This window comes from Palaemon carinicauda, chromosome 21, assembly GCF_036898095.1.
Source record: "Palaemon carinicauda isolate YSFRI2023 chromosome 21, ASM3689809v2, whole genome shotgun sequence".
Taxonomy (NCBI): Eukaryota; Metazoa; Arthropoda; class Malacostraca; order Decapoda; family Palaemonidae; genus Palaemon; species Palaemon carinicauda.
This window is the reverse complement of record NC_090745.1, coordinates 91237395-91257394: the sequence shown is the minus strand read 5'-3', so window position 1 is coordinate 91257394 and position 20000 is coordinate 91237395. Positions and strand designations below refer to the sequence as shown.

Below are 20000 nucleotides of genomic sequence, written 5' to 3'. Positions count from 1 at the left end.
GAGTCTATATAAGTGCGTAATTTGTGGGAATGATTGCGTTGAAAAGCTAATTTTTCATTTATTTATTCCGTCACTTAATTTATTAATATCCCTAGAAAATCTGTTTGTTCGTGGTATGATTTTTATTAGGAAGTTTTTATTTTACGAATTTTTTAGGCGAAGGAAACCTCTCCTCCAAGGAATTTCTATTTGTATGGGAAAATGTCTGTTTATATAGCTTATTCCTCACCCATAGCGTTGCTTGTTAACGTCGAATATACATTTAACTTTAACGGCAAGAATAGTGATTTTGTCTCCAATCGTTTTTACGTGCTTTTATTTTATCCTATTGTATAAGATTAGGTAGCGTTTACTAAGAATTCTTCAAGGATTGAATTAATTTTTACTTCCAATGAACTCTTACTGTTGAAATTTACTTGTGGTCCTTAGCGTATTTTTTAAATTAAATTGTCTTTTTTAACAATACTTGATATTTATCCAATTTCTTTAGTATTTATAAAACCATTTGGTTTACTGGATATATTCCCTTATTCGAAATTTTCAGTACCCATTATAATTTTAATTTCCAACTTTACATTTGTTTGCCAAGTTGATGGCAAACTCCTTTTGTATTCGAATGAGATATTCTTTCACTGCGGGAACAGAAAAAATAAAATATTGAATAGCTTGGTTAATAGCATGTTTTGTTTCTACTAATAATTCAGGTTTTATAGTATAACTTTATATTTTTTATATACATACGAGGATAAATAATTTGAATGATAATGGCTGGTAAATTCAATAAGCAATAATCAACAGTAGATGTAATTACATCATTCGAAATTCCTTATTTATCAAGTATTTTTATTAGTTCAGTATTTTTATATGATATGTTAATTCTACAACTTTGATACTTTTTTTATTATATATTATACAGTCGTTGAGTCGGTTATTTTCGTTTTTTTAATTAAAGGGTCTCTATATTGGCTGAAACGAGACAACATAGTTTATACTTTAATATTTTCCAAGAAATTAACATTACTGATGCGTCTATATTAGATTTTTTTTCTCTTTTTTTTCTTTTTTTTATGAAAATTGTACATATGTCAAATGATTCTTTTATGCTTTACTAATGTATATTTTATAAAATTATCTTGGTTTTTACCCTTAGCAAAATTTTCTTTTACTAGGGTTTCTTTACTAAACTTTATATACTTCAAACGTTTGAAAATATCCTTAAAGAGGTCAATATTTTAATGGCTAGGTGTCATCAGTGCATGAGTTTTCCTTTTATCTTTTGTAGTATCTTTTGTTTCGCAGATTAAGTCAACTGTCCTTTTTATTTCTAAAGAAATTGCTTTCCCGTTATGTATAGATGATTATTCCATGGCTCGAAATATTTGTTTGATGTCTTTAAGATATAGTTATGTGGTGTTATTTGTATTTGCTAAATTCTCTTGAGATCAATCAAAATATCTTTTAGCTGAATTTTTACGATCGAGATTTCTTTTACCTGAATTGTCTTGGGATTAAGATTTCTTCCAGTTGCATTATCATAGCATCAAGTTATTTTTATAGATGAATTGCCGTGGTGTCAAAATTTCTTATAACTGTACTGTCTTGGTATCAAGATTTATTTTAACAGAAATGTCATGGTATCAAGATTTATTTTAACTAAATTGTCGGAGTATCAAGATTCCTTTTAAGTTAATTTTCATGGTATCAAGATTTCTTTTAGCAGAATTGATATGATATAAAGATTTCTTGTAACAGAATTGGCATGGTATCAAGATTTATTTTAATTGAATTTCCATGGTATCAAGATTTCTTTTAAATGAATTGTCATGATATCAAAATTTCTTTTAGGAGAATAGTCATGGTATCAAGATTTCTTTTAACAGAATTGTCATGGTATCAAGATTTCTTTTAACAGAATTGTCATGGTATCAAGATTTCTTTTGATGGAATTGTTATGGTATCGAGATTTATTTTAACACAATTGTCATGGTATCAAGATTTCTTTTAAAAGAATAGTCATGGTATCAAGATTTATTTTAACACAATTGTCATGGTATCAAGATTTCTATTAACAGAATAGTCATGGTATCAAGATTTCTTTTAACAGAATTGTCATGGTATCAAGATTTATTTTAACACAATTGTCATGGTATCAAGATTTCTTTTAACAGAATTGTCATGGTATCAGGCTTTCTTTTAATTGAATTGCCGTGGTATTAAGATTTCTTTTAACTGATTTGTCATCGGATCAAGAGGTTTTTGGATCAACATTTCTTTTAGCTGAATTTTTGCGATCTAGATTTCTTTAAGCTAAATTGTCATGGCATAAATAAGATTTCTTAAAGCTAAATTGTCATGCGGTCAAGATTTCTTATAGATGAATTGCCATGAGCTTAAGATTTCTTACAGTTGAATCTTCATGGTATCAAGATTTCTTTAAACTGAATTGCCATGGGACAAGATTTTTATAAACTGAATTGTCATGGTACCAAGACTTCTTATAGCTGAATTGCTATTGTATCAAGATTTCTTATAAATGAATTGTAATGGATCAAACTTTCTTATAGTTGAATTGTCCTTGGATCAAGATTTTGTGTGGCTGAATTGTCCTCGGATCAAGATTTTGTGTGGCTGAATTGTCATGGTATCAAAATTTCTTATAACTGAATTTTCATCGGAGCAAGATTTCTTATAACTGAATTGTCATAGGATCAAGATTTTTTATAGCAGAATTGTCATGGTATCAAAGTTTCGTATAAGTGAATTGCCATAGGATCAAGATATCTTATAACAGAATTGTCATGGTATCAAAGATTCATATAATTGAATTTTCATAGGATCAAGATTTCTTATAGTCTCTTTCCACATTTAAATTCCTTCTCAAACATGTTTTGTTACGGCTTTTGCAACTACCAATACCTCGGTTGTATTTTTGACACCATTGTTTGTGTTAAGGTATGTAAGGTAACATCTTCTCCAGGCTACCTCCAAGCCACCATGTAATCATTCCAGGATTTGACCAGGTGTCCCGCTTCACATTAATCCTGAATGAATAAAGTCTTTAGATGCCGTTGTCAGACAGACGATTGGTCCCTGTGGGTTTCGATCCTAAGTTTTGGTGTCTTTTCCCATATGAAATATTATTAGATGCTGCTGGAAGGAGAAACTGACTGTGGAATGTAATCGAAGACTTTTGTGCAGTTAGATAACATATATCTATCGCTGCGACCCATAAACAACTCTCAAGAGGGTTGTATATGTGTCAATTCTTCAGAGACTATTTGTTAGAAGGCCCCTCGAAGCTGCCAAGATTGTAATGTATTCCTCCTTCTACTCCTCCTGCTTTTGGTCTACAGGTGCTGCTGTTGCTATTGCTGTTATTTACTGTTGTTGCTACAACTCTCCCTTTCTGTCAATATGCTCGCGAGGATTGTATTTACTCGCCTTCGCTCAAGCGGATTTCACTTGTGCTGTGGAATGTAGAATGATGTTTAAACAGGTAATCTTGTTATCAAAATAAGATCACACAAATAATAAATACATGTATGTACTCTTTCAAGCTTATGAGAATACGGCCTTCTCAAAGTTAGTTTAGATTTACGTATGTATATATGTCTATATATATATATATATATATATATATATATAATATATATATATATATATATATATATATATATATATAAACACGAAAAAAACATCGTATCGTGTCTTTGAAATATATTCATATATAGCAGTCTATTCCTTGTATTTTCTATCATTTCACTTTACGTGTATATATATATATATATATATATATATATATATATATAATTATAAGCTTTTTTATATATGTATACACATACAGACACACACATATACTGTGTGTGTGTATATATATATATATATATATATATATATATATATATATATATATATGTGATTGTGTGTTCTGGCAGTATGATTATAAGAAGTATAATTCCCAGCCTAAAAAGTACGTGAGAATACAACAAAAACTAGGTCAGGGTCAAGGGATTCCCTCACCGTTCATTGAATCACCCCATTATTTTTATCTCTTCTTCCCACATAGACCATTAAAACAACTTCAGACCAAAGCAAAGAAGTCTTCAGTTAAGATTTGTCCTTTACTGTGCGTATGACCCCCTCCCCCCACCTGTAGTAAATTCATTTGTCATATGTACTTTGATAAACGAATCGCCCGCCTTAACAATGGTAATTCAAGTTCTCCTGAGGTTCATAACTTTGCAGTCACTTCATAAATATCATCAACAGCGCACACCACTCCAATCAGCACCTTGCAATTTACGATAAAATAAAGTATCCCGTCGTATCATACCTGGGTGGCGGGACGTTGGAGGAATAGGTGGTGTCGCTATGGCTGGAGGGGTGGGGGGCGTTGTTTGTGGCCCCGGCGGAGAGGTAGGGGAGAAGGATCCGGCCGGGGAAAGTTATACGATGTGGCGGGACACCACCTCGACGTTTACCCCAAGATATTGGGTCTGATGCTCATAACTTGACCCAACTGCCTTTGGTGATTGTTGGGCCACTTGTTCCGCCTCGCCTCACGATGGTCACGGTAGTCTCAGTCTCTTAAACATCTCTTGGCAGAGGTAACAAACATTTAAAGCATATGCCGCGTGAAACGGGGCGGGGGTGGGAGGAGGGGGCTAGAGTCCCGGCACTGGTCGTCTTCTGACTCACAAACGCACACACACCGTAATATTGCCTCTCTCGGCTCCCATAAACTACCCAAAATGGCCGCCAATGAAAGGCTCAGTAAGGTGCTTCCCCTCTACACCCCCTAACCCCCCCCCCCCCACCTCTCTCTCTCTCTCTCTCTCTCTCTCTGGCTTGTCACTTTCTCATATCCGCGATCAATCTTAACACCAGATTATGATCATATCTTTTATCGCCCGACCTATTTCAAAGCATAATTTAATCTTATCGTTCTTGGAATGTTTCCCTAATTACGAATATACCTAATATGGACCTCTCAGTACTGTACTCTCTATTAAGGCCTTTGTATTTGATTTTCAATATTATAGGTTTTTAATGTTTACTTTTTTCATGATTCTTCATGACATGTTTTTCCCCTAATACAATTTTATATTAACGTTAGTTTGTAAGGTTCCCAAGATTTTTATTTAGCGCATCATGTCTCGTCATTTCTCCCGTTTTATTTTTTATCTAATTTACGATATTTATTTTTTGTGCTTCCCCCTCTTATATTTATTTTGTTAAATATATCTATTAACACATTTCCACTAATTCTTCTATAATTTTTCTTTGCATTTTGTATTCAGTTTATGGGATGGTACCTTGCAGGCTTTTTACAAAATGTAATATTTATATTGCATATATAAAACTTCCTTTAAGAATATTCCAAAACGCTCTTTATCATTTTTCTAAGAAAATTGCAACTCCAAACTAGTATTAACATTCACCTTTTCTTATTGTTCAATTTTACTTCCATATTGTTATCAATTTGTTAAATTGGGAAGCTTTAATCAATGTAATTTTCTTCTTAGATTATCATATTAAACACATTTTTAACATTCTTTTTATAGTTAATATTCTCAATAAGGAGTATTCCTTTCAATTATCACTCATAAAATTCAGAATTTTTTTTTGCTCTCTCTCTCTCTCTCTCTCTCTCTCTCTCTCTCTCTCTCTCTCTCTCATATAAACTCCTTTCTCCAATAAGATATTTTATAACCTTTGGTATCTAAAAAGCATAAAATCCCATCCCTTCTCTTCATCCTCTTGCAAGGAATTTATTAAGGTTATGGTAGTTTCCAAAATATCCCAATAATGATCTTGACCCCAACCGTTTCTACCTCTGCTCCAAATCTTCTGCGTTTTCCTCCTCTTCTCTGAGTTACTACCTCCACTTTACTACGAATGTTGCCACTATTACCTCACCCACCAACCTCCTCCCTCACCTCCTATTTTCACATAACTCCTAACCCCTTCAACTCCACCCTCCCAACGCGATGATACTACTACTACGAATCTTACTACCATTTCTTCGACCCCCCTACACACACACCTCCCATTTCCCCATTACTCTTTGCCCCCTAATATCCCCCATACTCATCCCCCCTTCCTCGGCAAAAGTTCATTCATAAAACCACTTTCTCCTCAATGAACCACCAGCTATCTGCTAAAATTCCTCCAAGCTGTGCCAGCCTCGCCCCGCCAGTTGTAAAAGAGACCATCAAGTAACTCCAACGAGCGTCTTTACGACCTTGAATGACCCACTTAAACTATGAGCAAACCAGGTTTGGGGTCCCAACACGGTGTGTGTATATGTGTGTGTGGTGTGTCTGTGTGCGGGTTAGGGGTCGTATTCCCTCCTTTTCCTCCGTCCATATTTGTCTAGGATTCACTTAAATTCTTCAAGACATTGTTTATTGATTTTTAGGAACCTTTACGGAAATAAGGGTTGAATAGCGGAGTAAATACTGGTTGTAAAGAACAGATTCAAGACTTGAAATATCAGGGAATAATTCCTACCACCTCCGCCCCCTTCTTCCTCGTAGCCCCCTACGGCTTCTGTATCCCCGGGTGGCCACGCCGGGGTCCCGCCGCAGAAGGTCGTCCTCCTCGCCTGGAGTTTATCGTCAAAGCACTCACTTTTACGGGCCATTCCTGTCCGGTTGAATGCAGATGGTGTGATATCGGTGTAGACCAGGGGAGTGTAAAGAGACACCTGTAAGATTTTGAGAATGCCGCTGAGAACGATCACTTGCTGCTCTGTATATGAAGAGAAGGAAAGAGCGACTTTGGAGAGACGGAAGGATCAAGAGTTGATTTGTCAAGAAACTTTTTATAGTCTTTATTAATTTCTTTCAATTTGAATTGTTGTAATATTTTTTGTGGGAAGATTGCGTTTATTTATTTGTTCAACTTTTTTCATCCGACTTATTTTTTTTTCTACATTTCATTTTTATTACAGAGTAGAATTGTAAACATTTTCCTAGGGTCGAGTTGGTGTTCCAGTTCACATTTCTCTTATGGTTATTTGAAAACACCGGAGCGGAAATGAAATAATGCAAATAAAAGAACAGGGGATTACGGTAAGAGATTTCCGAGTAGCTTTTCACCTGTGAGCAGCCAAACTTAAGGGCAGTGAGATCGTTGTGACTTTTATTACCCAATAAACACATCGTGAGCAACCTAAGCCACACTACTCGTACCGCTATTCAATAAAGCATCCTCCCTCTCCCCCCTTCTTTTTTATCCCTTTGCGGACACAATTTCTCCTTTATCCCCCTCTTCGTCCTCTCCTGATTCTCCCCCCCCCCCTTTGCTTCCGAATTCTTCACCTCGCCACAGGAGAATTGAAATATACAACGGAAAGGTTTACATTATCAATGGGTGCTGGAGGGAGAGAAAGATACGGCGTTACACTTTACTAGCTGTTGTGGTAGTAGGAAGAGATAATATTTAATGGGGGGTGGGAACATGGGGGTGAATCAGGGTATGGGGAAGGGAGGAAAGGGTTTGGGAAGGAGAGGGTGTTTAGCAGAGATTTAGAAGCTTTTAACTTGTTTGGGGTGACAGTGCGAATGTTTATGAGTAAAAGTTTAGTGTTGAATAAAGACTTCAGTTCTAGTTTTCGGGTGAGGAGAACCGAACGAATTAAGGAAGAAGCCGCACTGATATACGCTCATAATCTACTAATGGCGCTCTATTTAAAGAGGGGGGGGGGAGATGGAGGGGGATGTTTATGATAATAGACACGAAGGGGAAGGGGATAATTTACCGCGCCAGATTGGACGTCAAATTTAAGAGGAAGCCTTTTATTTGAAACTTTATTGGCCACTTCAGCACTTGTAATCTTACGCTCCTGCTTGTTTTTACTGCTTGAGGATTTAGTCCATTTGGTTTGCTTTGTGCTCTATAAATGTTTTATGTTTATTGCAGTCTTTTTTAGGGATTATTGTTTGTTCGTGTCTACAATTTTATCTCATAACTATAAGACAACTTAGCTCTGTTCGTTTATTGCATACTTATTCACTGTTATAATCTTTATTATTCGCTTGCATATGGCTCCAGTTAATGAACGGCTATACATTGAGGAGTAATTTTGGAAATTACTTTCATTTCATGTTTCATCTCCAGATTGATATTACCAAAAATATTAATATTAAATCTAAATCGATTCTTAGATTTACTTAGAAATATAAAGAGAGTACAGCTTACGATAATTTTAAGGATTGGGGACATACGATTACCGATTTGTTTTAAATGTTATTTCACCGTATATTGAGAGAGAGAGAGAGAGAGAGAGAGAGAGAGAGAGAGAGAGAGAGAGAGAGAGAGAGATGGATATGATTGATATGTATTTTTATTTTGTTCTTCATGACTCAAGTTTGTTATCAAATACTTGAGTACCATTTGTTTGATTTATATTTGTTCTCCAAGTTCTTAAAACGTTTTTGCTAGTTTGTCATTTGTAAGCAGCTTGTTTGTCTTGTGATTGTAATGGTTTAAATATGAGTATTATCATAATCTTTATTGTTGTTCTTTTGCGATTTACCTCGTTTCGCAAGAGCCACAGCCCGTTTTGTCGTTGGTTAATGAGACCTGCTCTCTCTCTCTCTCTCTCTCTCTCTCTCTCTCTCTCTCTCTCTCTCTCTCTCAATTACCTTAAAGTTTATAGGTTTTAAAATAATTTCTGTACATTCAAAACAAATAATTCCAGACAGATGTTTAAATAGTTTGTGTATATCAATTATAACTTTTCAAGATATGTATTTCAGAAAATTAGATTACAGCATTTTTCTGTGTATACAAAGTTAGTTCATTAACTTATATATCTGTTATTATAATTAAGATTTTATTTATTACAGTTTAATGATTGTTATTATTGTCATTATTATTATTTAGTTTGTGTGTTCTTTACAAATTACTTTCATAATACTTCAAAAGTTGAGGATTTTCGCATTTTCAGAAAAAGTATCATCTATTAACTTTAAACCACACACTCACACACACACACACACACATATATATATATATATATATATATATATATATGGTGTGTGTGTATATATATATATATATATATATATATCATATTAGCTTATGACTTTCTTTCAGCTTTTGCTTCCTAGTGATAACCTTCAAGTGATGAGTATAATTAGATGTTATTTCTTCCTTGAATTTCAATCATACTTTATGTTGTCTTTGCCGTATAATGTATTTACTTGCCCTGATAAAATAATGCTTCGACTCTCTCTCTCTCTCTCTCTCTCTCTCTCTCTCTCTCTCTCTCTCTCTCTCTCTCTCTCTCTCAACAGATGAGATTAATGGGAAACGCTTCTTACTTCTGCGATCATTTTTATAGCTTATCTTCTGTTATCTTTATTTAGATTAATGCCGTCCAGAAACTTGAGATAAAATGAAATTGGTATTAATGATAGCGTTTCGTTTGTTGCCACAAAAGCCCAATGGTGAACTGTCTTGTCTTGGCATAAAGTTGTTTTAATATACAATTTGTGTACTATGGTTCTTATTTTTCATAATTTCTAGCTTTTGGTTTTACTTAGATAATAGCTGTAACTTTTCAAAATTAAAATTTCTACTAGGGATAGTGTATTCATATTTTTGACGTTTTCATTGTAATTTTTTTTTTTTTTTTTATAGAATAACACGGAATTTCTTTTCCTGACAAAGAAAAAATCCGTTATTCTTTGACGGAAAGTTCTGTCCTCGAAATACTCTAGTCATTTCTGGATAACACTCAAATTCATAATTCTTTTAATTTTTTCTATGTATGTTTGTGTCTGTGGTATCAGGAGCAAGGAGCGAAACCATTCGCCACTCATTCGTATCTTTTTGAGGATCGTATATCATAACAATGTCGGACGTTATCCCGTTGTGGTGTCATAATCCATCAGCCGCCCTATCCCGCTCCTCTAGAAACATGACTACACCTAATATATTTTTATTTATTACGAGTATTTTATCACTGCTACGGGTATTGCAATATGTGGGGGTATAGGAGCATTTCTTTCCGCTCTTGGCCAACGTTTTATCTCGGAACCCCGACATCACAATGTTATCTAAAACATAAGGACTTTCGTGCACGTGTACAAAAAAAAATTGCGCGTGCTTGCTATTTTTATGTAACTGGTTTTTGCGTGTATGCAGACCATGAGCGTATTGACGGTGCGTTCGTTCTGTTGTAACATATATTTATCTGAGATGCATGTATGTATGTACCATATACATACATACACATACATATATCTTCAATTAACTATAGTTCGCCACTCCTCCTTTATTTCCTTGCCGTTATTTACCTCTGCTGGGATACCATCTGCGAAAATCATATACTGTCGTTTCTTTAAACTGTAAAGTACCGTGAAGTGGCAGTGAAATTGCGAGGGGTTTCATTTCAATTGATTTGTTTTTTATTTTCGGTATTTAACATTGCTTTTATCATACTGTAATCTAGAGTAATTAACTACCTTAAAGTCACGCCGTATTTCGTAATTGGGTTCTTATTCGTATGCGTCCTTGTGATTCATACTTTTACTAGCCTTCAATGGAATTGTGTAAATTGAAAAATTAATTATCTCCATTATTTAAATGTTCAAACCAACGAAATATAATATGCCCTATTTGTCAAGTTTTTGTCGCATTTTACTCTCCGTCTTCTCAAGCATGAAAGCAGGCTATGTCTGGTCATAAAATAAATAAGCTGAATTATACCTTGCTGACTAGATGCTCTTTGATTATGTGCTCTCCTTTTATTTAATTGTTTAGCTTTGACATTGACATTTGGTTCACTTCTGGCCGGGTAGCTATAATGGGTCCTTGAGAATATATTTTGAAAGTGGTCGTTTTTGTCTTCGAATATTTTGTTGAGTCTTACATTTTTCTCTGAGCTTGAACTAGATTATGCTTAACTTTATTTTTCCTCTTCCTATTATTATTATTATTATTATTATTATTATTGTTGTTGTTGTTGTTGTTGTTGTTGTTGTTGTTGTTGTTGTTGTTGTTGTTGTTGTTGTTGTTGTTGTTGTTGTTGTTGTTGTTATTATTATTATTATTATTATCATTGTTGTTGTTCTTTTAGGAGTAGTATTAGCTTACCTTGAATAATGTACTGAAAGCTAGAATCCCAATAATTCTTTTGGCGTCAAAGTCCTTCATACTGAAATTCAATACAGAGAGATTTTGAGACCTTATATATATATATATATATATATATATGTATATATATATTTATGTGTGTGTATATATATATATATATATATATCTTATTTATCAGGCTAATTGCTCTAAAACCTGTACTTTCCAAGAGGGTTTTGGAACAAAAATGTAAATAAGAGCAATTGAATTTTTGCAATCAGTGTTTAAAAGTTATATCTTGATATATTATCGAGCAATTCTGCTGTTTTACATAAACCAATCAAACACTTTGGTCTTCTTGGGCTAATAATTGTTTGGTTGGCCGATGTGTTAATCACTGCCGGATATTCGCCTGCAACATGGGACGCAGTCTACATTTCGGCTACATGAGCCAAGAGATTCGTTGTAAACAACCCAGCTGTGTTTAGCCCTTTGCGTTTAAATTATTTTCAATATTCCATCGCAAGGTTTTAGTTTTCAACCTTTCAGACTGATTATAACAGGAGACCAAGTTCTCGAAAGCTCACTGTGTTATATTTCAGTGTGATATAAAAAACAATATTGTTTTACAGTTTATCTTAGATTATTATTGTGATTGATTATATGAAAGATAACAACTTCAGTAATAGTAATAATAATAATGACAACAACAACAACAAAAACAACAATGTAACAATTGTTATCATTGTGGATCGTCTGTTTGTGAAAGGCCAAAATATGCTGTTCGAAAATGGTTATACATGGAGTTTTCACGTAGAAAAAAATATGTCATTTACAAATATATCATGTCAAAAAGGTTGATATGCGCGATTTGAGCCTTAAAGCATGTTGATCATAACAATTTTAAGTCTTTTTTTTCTGGTTTAAGGCCTTACTTCATTAAAACTACTTCATGATTCATAAATGCTCTTATCATTTATTTTCATAGTCAACATTACTGTGAAAGGACTGCTTTGCCTTGATTTTGATATTTTCCCCAAATATGTAGATTGGCAGGTATTCGATATTCCATGGTTACTATTCTTTCGGTATCCGCATCTTTTACTCAAGATGCAATGAATTACAAATTACTTACTAGGATGAATTTAATGCAAAAAATCGTCATAATTACCATCCAATATGTTTTATTCTTTTATGCATAACCATTTAATTTTCAAAATTTTATTTAAGATTTGGTAAAAAAAAAAAAAAAAAACTTTACTCATTGAAGAGTAAAAGTAAGATTTAGTCTTTGAGTTTGTTATTATTAATATCAGCAACATTACATAAAGTTTATAGAAATTTGTTTTTACTTTAGTTGCTAGTAACTATTGGATTTACAATTGCTTGGATGATGGTACTGATGATTATACAGGACTAATGAACAAGATGATGAAGACACGAGTAGGCATTTCAAAAAGTTACCAAGTATGTATTGCGTGTATATATAAAATGCATATGAATCAATTGTATCTTCACGAATGAAGTTACTTCATCTGTTGTCTCTTTCTTGTATTCAGTGTTTTGTATTAAAGTTTGTTATAAAAACGAAAAAATAGACATTCCCTTTTAAGTGATCAGTTAATTGTACCATAACTTAAGATGATCTGTCTCACACAAACATGTATGTATGTATGTATGTAAGAATGTATGTATGTATGTATGTATCAAAAATTATACTAAACCTTTAATATATAAAGGTTTTCGCTCAAGTTCCTTGAAGCAACGCTTAGACGTTCGTAATTGCTTTGTCTTTTGCGATGACTTAATGCTTTATTTAAAGCTGTGGATTAACTCGACAATTTGATGGAAGAGTTCTTCCACGATTTTCTGGTGCCAGTTGGTATATAATTTCTTAAAGTTGACATTATTAATCATATTATCAAACATTATTATTATTGTCGTTTCTCAAACAGTTTATTCTCGAAACAACGTTGAATTATGTTAATTAAAAACTCATTTAAACCTTCATTTTCTTATTGTATCATTTGTCTAATTACCACCTATAATATTTTTGAAAAAATCTCTCATAGAATGGTTTTTGTGGCTCCCAATGTGTTCATCCATATTATTTTTTTTTTCTTACTGTTTTTTATGTTTAAATTTTCCTTTAATGGAATGTTAAATTATCCCTTTTTATAAAATAAAACCTTATATGCAAATGACAAGTTTGTCTTTTTATTTAACAGTGGGTAACTGATTTTCCATTTATGCACATTAGTTTTTTGTATGTGTTAATGATTTGTTTCGTACAGACTTATAGATTCTAGCGATTTATATTCATAATCCACAGACAGGTATTTCTAGAAGAAAAAACATTGTAATGTTTTCAAGTACCTCTATTCCGAATGAATGTAGTCAGAGCGATCGGTCTGACTTAAAAATCTTCTTGGTTATCATAACCCACTTTGTGTTTTTCCATTCTTTCTTATTTACATTTGTGTGTGTATTAGATCACAACAAGTAATAACTTAGGCTTGATTTTTCTTCTGAATGTTAACGCATGAAACATGATCCTGCTATCGTCGTTGTGAATATCAAGGGTCATCAGTTATGACATTTCTTCCAACGTCATACACTACCGCTACACCAGAAATATCAACTTTGATAGTTTTCCTTTTAAACATTTTTGCCGTTAAATGTCTTTCATAAGTGAACTGCGAAGCATGATAAGAATATTTATGAATTAAGTTTTTGATTTGAATAAAGTTTAAAGCCATCTTTGAACATGTAACGTTTCGTAACTTTCCGACAAGACTATGAATGAATGAATAACTAAGTAGATGAAAATATATGAGGTTTATGTTCCTGTTTGATATAACAGTCACCGTTTTAACTCAACTCGCCTCCCTCCCTTCTCCTCCACCCTATGCTCAACATCACAATACAACTGACATCCACTCACACCCACATCACTTACAATTTGTATTCGTTACACCTTTATCACCACCTATCCTCTCTCTTGTCACCCAAACCTGCATCTATTCCACCATCCATTTCATCAGCCAACTCCGTATCATCACAACCATCATCCTATTCTCCCACTTTCTATCATCACAACCTCCAGCATCACAACCACGTCCGCTTATACCTCCACCACCACCATCACGCACAGCTGCTGCGCCCAACAACTGTTCGGAGAGTGATTTATCAGGGGGGATATATATTTTGCCGTCGCATCACAATTTCAGAGACTCTCTCTCTCTCTCTCTCTCTCTCTCTCTCTCTCTCTCTCTCGTTACTACTGCAGCAGCAGCACTGACAATATCAGCAGTGGTAACAGTAGCAGAAGCAACAGCAACAACAGTAACGCTGCCAATTTTACCGAAGTGTGTCCAAGTACAATGCCATAACCTGGAAATATCATTGCCTTTTTCACGGCTATTTAATTCAGTTTTGTAATTAAATTTCATCATGTTGTAGCCAGGCCTGAAGTTTCCGAAAATAGAAAAAATCTATATAACTTTGTAGAGAAATAAAATGAGAGGTGAAATTGAATAAAGAAAATAAATTGTTGCAATATTCTCTCTCTCTCTCTCTCTCTCTCTCTCTCTCTCTCTCTCTCTCTCTCAAACCGTATTTCCAATCTGGAAAACTAAAATTCAAAAGCTCCATTTTCCAGATTCAAAGTAAGATTGGATTCTGTTCCACCTCTATTGCCGGGAGCAATGCGAATAATTCTCTGTATAAATCGACCTCGTTTAGACTGCTGTGTTCCTTGGCATAACTGTTAATTCTTTGCTTTTGAAATAGCGAACATTAGCACAGCTGCTATTATTAACAAGGGAGGCCGAGGTTGAGCATCGTAACGGCCAGTGTATAACAAGGGGGAGCTTCTATGATTAAACTTTGAGCTTTAACGTCAGCATGTCCGGTAGAGGCAATCCCTAGCTTACTGACTTTGTTCTTGTTGATCTTGAATACCTTATTTTCTATCCATTCAAATCACGTCTTTGGGAGGTCAGTTAAGGAACATTAGTGATAATGCTGTAAATCAATTTATTCGATGCAACGAATCACTGTCGATATTTATGTTCATTTTCATAAGAAATTCAATTTGTGGTGTTTTTTGAAATTCCTTTTATTCACATGATATCCTTATTCACTTGATATATACAGTAGTGTGTGTGCATATATATATATATATATATATATATATATATATATATATATATATATAATATATATATATATATATATATATATATATATATATATATATATATATATATATATATATATATAGACATATATATATATATATATATAAAGACATATATATATATATATATATATGTGAGTGTGTGTGTGTATGTATGTATATAAGTATATGTGTGTGAGGTGTTCATATATAAATATATATATAAATATATATAAATATATATATATATATATATATATAATATATATATATATATATATATATATAAGACATATATATATATATATATATATGTGTGTGTGTGTGTGTGTATGTATGTATATAAGTATATGTGTGTGAGGTGTTCATGTTCCGGTACCCTATTGTCCTTTCATGATTAGGATGTAAGTCGCATAGCTTCGCTTTGAATCCCATTTAGAACTGGTACTTAATCACTTATTTTCTTTTCTCTAGAATCATTTAAGCATACTGGAATCGAAATACGGAGCATGCAAATGCAAGCCCCGTGTTCTCTCTCTCTCTCTCTCTCTCTCTCTCTCTCACTGTATGTATGTATATATATATGTATATATATATATATATATATGTGTGTGTGTGTGTGTGTGTATACATATATACTTTATATATATAACTCTCACTCGCTCTTTTTTTTCACCCCATAATTTTAGCGAGATCTAGGTAATGTTCTTCTTATGCTCCAGTCACCCTCCCATCCTTCACGCAGATTCAGTCTCAGAATTACCATAAATCTTGTGAGGAAAAAAAGAAGAAAGAAAAGAAAAATAGAAATCTGGAGAGTTCATTGAAGATCATCTTCTTTTGGGTCGTTGGAAAGTCCCCCTTTCCATACCCCCACCCCCCTAAAAAGAGTGAATTTAAGGGACACTTTTCTCCGGTGAGATTTATGTATCGAAAGTGAATACATTTTGTGGTGTCTGTTTATGCTTCTACCTATATGATATGAATAATATTTCTGACTCTTAGCTTGAAAAGATAAGTTGAAGTTTTATGGATGTAAAAAGTGGTTTTTATGTAATTTCCATTTAATGCAAAATGGGCAGGTTATGGATTATCCTCCAGTTCAAATAATAATAACACAATTAAGAATGTTTTTCTATGAATGTGTGATTTATTAATATGGGTCCCATGAATGTCCACCAGATATTTCTTATTTCTATTTTCATAATGCATGGAAGTATGAAATTAAATTCTTAAGAAGTTCCATAATCCATTTTAAGAAACGCGAGAGGAAGTATGGTTGTATCTGTTTTAATAAAGACAGAAGGTTCCGTCTTTCCCCACCTCTTACCACCTCCCCTCTCCCTTTGTGGTAATTTAAGCTTTTGATTTACAGCCTTCTTCTCTTTATATGTTTTATTCCTTTTATATGAATCTGCGAAAATTTTTGTGACTTCTCTTTGAGGAATGACTCGCATTTAGAAGATGATATACTGAAAATGGCTCTAGAAAATAAGAATTTATCAGAGCTGCTGCTGATTTTTTGTTTCTTGTTATCTTAGATACTTGATGTTATCTTGAAGATCAGAAATGGGCCCAGTACTTATGAAATATTGAACGTCTCCGAATGTTGGATTTTTTTTTTTTGTCCTGAAATCTTCAAGTGCCATTTTCACATAATTTTCTAATTTTATTTTTCATCTTTTATTTGAATTACATCAAAAGAGTGTAAATAATTGAATATTGTATATAAAAATTCAGTGTCACCAAATGTAAGCAAAAGCTCTATGAAACTAATAAATTCTACAGCAATAGCCATTTGGTATCAATGAAGCAAACTTTTTTCTTTGCTGTGATAACGAGCTAAGAATAAGAAAACATTTCTCCCATCCCCGTCTCTCTCTCTCTCTCTCTCTCTCTCTCTCTCTCTCTCTCTCTCTCTCTCTCTCTCTCTCTCTCTCTCTCTCTTTATCGAAGGCTAAGAAGGTAGAGGAACACTGGGAGGAGTTGAGGTCCTCTTTTCCCCCATCGACCTCACGTTAGCCACACTGCCATGCTCCTTCCTCCTCCTCCTCCTGCTCCTCCTCCTCCTCCTCCTCCTCCTCCTCCTCCTCCTCCTCCTCACACTCTTCTTCCCTTCCCCGACCCCTAAAAACTTTTATAAATTGATAAACTCGGCTGAAGTCTCTTGGGTTGTCTCCTAAATTCACCAGTGTATAAATAAACGAGAGTCGATGCATGCGTCCAGAAGAAGAAACATGGGTGCATTGTAGAAGTGAATCAGATGGGTTGAGGTATTCTCCTCTTCCTCCCCCTCCTCCTCCTCCTCCTCCTTCCCTCTCCCCCTCCTCCTTCTCCACCACCTCCTTCCAAAGATTTATGCCCTCAGTTTAAATGTCTGCTACAAGACCACTAGCCTAGCAGCAGCAAAAGCAGCGACGATCTCTCTCTCTCTCTCTCTCTCTCTCTCTCTCTCTCTCTCTCTCTCTCTCTCTCTCATACACACACATTGCCTCTGCTTATCTTTATCAAATATTTCATTTGCCGGTTGTACTATATTTTTATACCACAGTGAAGTCTATCGTCTTTGATCGGTTTCCAGATGCTATTTTATGTTCTCTCATTATTCGAAATATCCCTCTGTTCCACTTCCTCTCATCGCAACACTTGATTCTCATATCTGACATTTCATCTTCCTGTTATCGCGTCGTATATCGTGTCATTATCACATGATGCCTTTTTTACACACACACACACACACATATATATATATATATATATATATATATATGTATATATGTATATATGTATATATATATATATATATATATATATATTATATATATATATATATATATGTTAATATCCCTATGGTTTCCGATTTTGATTGATAACGGTTATCCCAGTATCTACCATTCATTTCAAATTAAACCTCTCTCTCTCTCTCTCTCTCTCTCTCTCTCTCTCTCTCTCTCTCTCTCTCTCTCTCTCTCTCTCTCTCTCTCTCATATTCGATTATGCATTGAAAATATAAATTTACATTTGAGACGTTAAGTGTATTGACTTCCTAAGTTGGCCTAAACAGGGACTCAGTATCTTGAAAACATTGGGTAACGAAGCTAAAAATCCCCATTTTTCCCCCCATTCTTTTTTGCTCTAGTTGGTGTTGTTGGGGGACGGAATGGGGAGCAGTAACCCCCCATGAGTCCAAGAGTAACAATCCATCCTGGCCTTGTCTAGCATAGGAGGTTGGTGGCGAGTCCGAATTAAAAGTAAGAGAGAGAGAGAGAGAGAGAGAGAGAGAGAGAGAGAGAGAGAGAGAGAGAGAGAGAGAGAGAGAGAGAGAGAGAGAGAGAGAGAGAGAAAGTATTCTTTTAAAGTGGTTTCTCATTACTTCAGGTGGCATTGTGAAATGTTGTTTAAGCTAATGCAATAGCTACATTTGATGAAAATAGATATTCAATATCAGTGTCGGATTTTCGTTGTAGAGACATTACACAGCAAAGATCACTAATAAAATTTCAATGGAATAAATATTTGTCATAAATGCTTTGATCAACGAAATCTAATATAAATTTGTTTGCTGAGCCTTTCATTATAGTTTCAGAGGTCGGCATGATATGTGATGTAATAGATTCTGATGTTTTAATGAAGGTAACTCTCTCTTCCAATTATTATTTCTCTTCCTTTCAAAAACTTTCGCTGCGTCAGCGGTCATCTATTAGTTGCTTAGATTGTAATTCCAGTCTCTCTGTAAGTCGTAAGGAACGTTATAATCAATTCAAAATAACAAGAAAGAACGTTTATTTTAGTTTCAGCAAATATCCCTCACGCTGTTGTTACGACTATTTTTTTGACTAATTTTTGTTTTTCATTTTTCGAAAAATTGCAGTAAATTAATTCTTACATGTTAGAATATTCTCTAATTTTGTTTGCTTTTGGTATCCAAGGTGCTCTTTTTCTGTCTCTTAGTGTTAATCCCATTATATGTATATATATATATATATATATATATATATATATATATATATATATATATATATATACAGTATATATATACAGCGTATGAGTGTACTCGTGTAATTTGAGTCCTATTTTAAATTTTATAATTGTAAAAATAATCAATATCTTTTCTCTCGTGTATCGATGACACCTTTGTCTTGATTATAGAATTATACAAGAGTAGGCTAATACGCACATGGTGAGATGCCTTTATTGTGACGATGAAAAGGGCTTTGTTTTGCTGGAAAGTTGTTATGACAATTAGCACTAATGATAACATTTTCATTCACGGTCACAGAGTCTAAAAGAGATTAGGACAAGTTGGTAAACGAATGACTTGTCATTCTAATTAAATTTTTATTGATGGTGCTTATTTTCGTCGGTATTTGTGATGCAGATTGCCTGGACAAACTGAAAGATTTAAAATGTTTTTAAAAGAAAAGTTCTGAAAGAATAGAATAGGTGGGAGAAGGCATCTCAGAGTTAGGTAAGGATGGAATAATTGGGATGGTCGAGGAGGAAGAGGATGGGTAGTATAGGGGCAGGAGAAAGAGGGGGATGGGGTAGCACGTATGAGGAGTATGAGGCCAAGAGAGGGCCGTAGTTATTCTCCTCACGTAACTGTCATCCACGCTGGCTTCTCAAGGGAAACCTAAGTGAACGCCTCTTGATCGAGGTTTTACCCGCTAACCCAACGGCCAAAAGGAAAAGAATTTGAGAGCTACGAGTTGGGATCAGATAAGAGCGGCTA

General features: G+C 34.1%; 2 protein-coding genes across 21 annotated transcripts in view; one reads left to right on the top strand and one right to left on the bottom strand.

The window, feature by feature from the left end:
• LOC137615324 (homeotic protein ultrabithorax-like) overlaps positions 1-20000 on the top strand; it is a 1252187-nt gene that overhangs the window by 988339 nt on the left and 243848 nt on the right. The gene's annotated exons all lie outside the window — the stretch shown is intronic.
• Positions 17287-20000, bottom strand: part of LOC137615035 (uncharacterized) — a 23536-nt gene continuing 20822 nt past the window's right edge. Inside the window, exon 2 of the mRNA XM_068344669.1 lies at positions 17287-17613. Within this exon, the coding sequence (XP_068200770.1) occupies positions 17287-17613 (327 nt within the window). The remainder of the gene's footprint in view (positions 17614-20000) is intronic.